Source organism: Zalophus californianus, chromosome 11 (assembly GCF_009762305.2).
Source record: "Zalophus californianus isolate mZalCal1 chromosome 11, mZalCal1.pri.v2, whole genome shotgun sequence".
Classification (NCBI taxonomy): domain Eukaryota; kingdom Metazoa; phylum Chordata; class Mammalia; order Carnivora; family Otariidae; genus Zalophus; species Zalophus californianus.
The window spans coordinates 60,989,173-60,993,824 of record NC_045605.1 but is presented as its reverse complement, the minus strand read 5'-3'; the positions used below and the strand labels follow the sequence as shown (position 1 = coordinate 60,993,824).

General features: G+C 37.2%; 1 protein-coding gene across 1 annotated transcript; it reads left to right on the top strand.

The window, feature by feature from the left end:
• Window positions 1-660: 660 nt before the first annotated feature.
• Window positions 661-1,603, top strand: LOC113914895 (olfactory receptor 52Z1-like). The gene is given in 2 exon segments (XM_027580512.1): window positions 661-1,565; window positions 1,567-1,603. Coding segments are annotated over 2 exon segments (909 nt in total). The 5' UTR covers window positions 661-693.
• Window positions 1,604-4,652: the final 3,049 nt, after the last annotated feature.

The window sequence follows — 4,652 nt, the reverse complement described above, 5'->3', positions numbered from 1 at the left end:
TAGGCCTTAGCATCAGTTCAGTGGTCAATCAATGCTGAAGAGGGCCTATGTATATATAATGCCTGGAATCTATTTTGGTAAAATAATTCCCTCTCTCTGCCATAAGCAGTATGACCAATTTCACATGTATCTATTTTACTCAGGGACGTCATCAGTGAAAATTTTGATGACATGTTTTTGTATCTAGTTTTATTTCTATAGGCAGTATTGGATGGTGACTAAGACCAGAGCTTTCAAATTTACGCTGTTTGACTCTGAATCCAATGGGATCTAGATCAAGAAGCTGAAAGTCTGTGGGAGTTTTTTATCTATAGGAATAATAACAATATCCATGTGAAGGATTATTGTAAAGGTCTTTTCAACAATCTATTGTGAAGATTTAATGAGCTATATTTGGAAAGTACTATGAGACATACTAAGCACTTATTAAATGTTAACATTTTTTTTTTCAAGATATGTGTTAATTCTTCCATGGAAAGAGTCAGAGTACAATTTTAGGCTAGTTAATACATCTCCTTGTCCTTCCATGGAGAAGAACATATTGAGGGAAAAAAATCTGATCAGACATAATTTACCCTAAAGTGGTGCTCCTTAATCCTCAGTCAGCCCTGCGGTTTTTATTCAAGGTACTAGGTGTGGAATATTCTGCCACAGATTCCTCCTTCCTCTTATAATCACACCAGTCCTCAGGATATGTGGTATGTCCTGACTGGAATCACAGGACTGGAAGATTCGCACACTTGGATCTCCATCCCTATCTGTTCTATGTATGTTTTGGCTCTCCAAGGCAATGCCTTCTTGATCTTCGTGATTGTGACTGAGCGCAGTCCCCATGAGCCCATGTATATCTTCCTTTCCATGCTGGCCTCGGCAGATGTGCTTCTCTCCACAGCCACAGCCCCCAAGATGCTGGCCATCTTCTGGTTCCAGTCCATGGATAAATTGTTTGGTTGCTGTGTGTCCCAGATGTTCTTCGTACATTTCATCTTTGTGGCAGAATCTGCTATTCTCCTGGCCATGGCATTTGACCGCTATGTGGCCATCTGTCACCCACTGAGATACTCCACAATCTTAACCTCTTCAGTCACTGGGAAGATTGGCATAACAGCTGTGGTCAGGAGCTTTATCATCTGCCTTCCATTCATCTTCCTGGTACACCGACTTAGGTATTGTGGGAGAAACATCATTCCTCATTCCTACTATGAGCACATGGGCATTACCAGATTGGCATGTGATAGTATCAGGGTCAACATCATCTATGGTCTGACTGTGGCCCTACTGTCTACAGGACTGGATATTGTGTTCATCATTATGTCGTACACCATGATCCTTTGCACAGTGTTTCAGATACCTTCCTGGGCTGCCAGATTCAAGGCCCTCAACACATGTGCTTCCCACATCTGTGTCATCCTTATGTTCTTTGCCCCAGCATTCTTTTCATTTTTTGCCCATCGTTTTGGGGGGAAAACCATCCCTCACCATGTCCACATCCTAGTAGCCAACCTCTATGTGGTGGTGCCCCCTATGCTAAACCCCATCATTTATGGGGTCAAAACCAAACAGATTCAACCGAGTAATTTTGCTTTTCTCCTGCATCAATTAATGCCTAATGCTGGATATTTCTCAAGAAAACACACACACACACACACACACACACACACTATTTGAATGAGTGATGGGAATAAATGAAATCCATAAATAATCCTTAACACTTAAAAGGACAGTAAATGCCAAAGTTACCAATGCATTGTCCTAAAGCACTCAGACTTTGAAACAATAATGATATTCTCAATTCTCTTAGACATGCTATTATCTTGCATTATAACTTATTCTTAAGCAAATAAGAGAACTCTGAGTAAAGAAGTATATATTTTAGGGTTGAACCCAAATGGAACTTTCTTGGTAGAGCTGGGAAGTGAAAATGGTGAGTTGCTGAGCTTTTGTAAAGACAGTTGAAATTTTGCTGAAATATGAAACACTCCCACTGCAATCAGGAAACACTTGGGCCAGTAGCATGAAGCTATTAAACTATAATTATCTGCACTGTTTTCTCAAATTAAAATGTGAGTTCTAAAATGAGATATTTTCTGACTCATTTATATAAAGTCTACTCAGTGGAATAGGTACAGAGTATAGGTTTATTGTATGAACAGATAATACTGAATTAAAACAAATAATAAATCAAATGAACCCATCTGAGACAATGTAGGCACCGTAAAAGTTAACACTTTCTTCCATATATTTTGGGGACTTCAGGCCCAAATCATCAATAAAGCATCCTGGTATCAATAGAGACTTCACTGAGGGAGAAAGTAAAAGATTAAAAATGCCATTCCCAAGCCAAAATTAAAAGGCAGCAAAAGATTAAATAGGATGTTTACATGTAATCTTACATAAAAAGGCTCTTATCATCTTATCACACCAAATATAGTTTTCTACAATTTGTCTCCAGACTGTATCGTAATTTCTTCATTCAAGAAGAAATTCTCACAATCTGAAAAAAAAAGTAAATATTTTTACAATCTCTCCTTTTCAAGGCATATCACATGTTGTGAGAATGTGAAATCTGACCCTTGGAATCCTGGATAATTATCTTGGATTGAAATATATGCTATATTCACTTGAATTTCAGTAAGGGAATCTATTTTAGGAGTTAAAAATATTTTGATATTAGAAATCCTTATTTGCCTGTCCTACACTAACTGTATAAAAATGTCCTGTTATGTAACTATTGGTTTTTGACTGATAAAATTGAATTATTTTAATATCTTCTTTGTTGGATTGATAATTAAATGAAATATGACATATGATGTACTTGGCATTTAATAAATATAAGTTTTATTTTGATGATGATGGTAATTTTTATGAACAGAAACTCTAAATAACCCAACCCACCAAACTGAACCTAGCCTTGCTAACAATAAGTCGTAGAAAAATGGTCGGAATGGGTCATCATCATTGATATGGAAGTCACATAAAATGTTGACAAAAAGTTTCAGCAAATAAGATTCTCGTTCAGAGACAAATTCTCCAAGGAACAAAGGGGAGTTGGAGAGTAAATAGATTATAATATGCTGACAAAATATTTGCTTAAATGAGTGGTTTAAGTGAGCCTTAGAGAAGAAGACTTTTTAATGATTGATTTTGGCAGTGGGGAGCTAAGAAAATGCCAATTTCCCACCCAGAATGTATGAAATATGATAGGATAAACAATGATTGAATTGACAGCCTTAATTTTTTTATCATCATTATTATTTTTATTATGTTATGTTAAACACCATACATTACATCATTAGTTTTTGATGTAGTGTTCCATGATTCGTTGGTTGCGTATAACACCCAGTGCTCCATTCAATACATGCTCTCTTTAATACCCATCACCAGGCTAACCCATCCCCCCACCCCTCTCCCCTCTAGAACCCTCAGTTTGTTTCTCAGAGTCCATAGTCTCTCATGGTTCTTGACAGCCTTAATTTTAAGAAACTTCCAGGTTGAGGGCTCAGGGATGTGTAGATGCTGAAGGAGTTAGGAGACCTCTGTCTGTGCTTAGCTGCTGGAGGCACCATTACTCAGCTATTGACCCGGAAATTTTGAAGGTGATGCTCTGTATCCTACTGTCTCCTGACCACTAAATCTTCAGCTGGGTAACAATGACTAAGAAAGATAGAATACCACACAAGATAGAAATGGAGAGCTCTGGAGGAACTTAAAGAAAACTGACATACTCTTGCAGATGCAATTAAACAAACAGGGCACTAAGAGATTGTTAAAGTGAGAACAGTCTTTCATAAGAGGAGGAGGCTGAGTAATTTAATATCAGACTCTGAGACCCAGAGAATTAAAGAATATGTCATCTGGGTAGCTGAGCAATAGCTTTCCCCAGAGGAAGATTTAGAGAGGCTACATAGTCAGAAGAATAAATTCTCCTTCTTATGGTTTTTGCTCTGCCCTAAGTGGTCTCAGCCATGGTGAAACTCAGTGACATAAAGAATAGGGCATCAAGAAAATGTATCCCAATGTGTGAAGAGGCTAAATAGACTAGTAGACCCAGTGTTAAGACTGTTGCAGAATATCGTATTATAATTGGGGTTTTAGCTAATACAAGTTAAAAAAATATAAAAATTGGGGAAGGAAAAAAACAAATTCTAGATTTTATCAATTGATTTTTATTTATTTATTTACTTATTTTCCTAGTCTTTATAAAGCATAGGAAAGTCAATGGAGTTCCACAAAAGCAGCATACAAATCCATAAATTTTTATGCTGTATTGTGTACTTGAAATTTGCTGAGAGGGTAGTCTTGGATATTCTCATCACAAAAGAGAAAAAATAGGAAAATGGTACAGGCGTGAAATGACAGATATGTTGATTGGCTTGGTTTTGGTGAATATTTCATAATGTATACCTCTATTGGGTCATCAGTTACACACATCCAATATAAGCGATTTTTTATTGTCAATTATACCTCAATAAAGCTGGGGGAAAGTCAATAATGTTTTACAGCAGCTATAATGAATGGAAAAATTAAATAGAAAATGATGTCATTAATAATGGTAAACAAGGGATGCCTGGGTGGCTCAGTTGGTTAAGTGTCTGCTTTCAGGTCAAGTCACGATCCCAGGGTCCTGGGATCCAGCCCTGCATCAGAGCTCC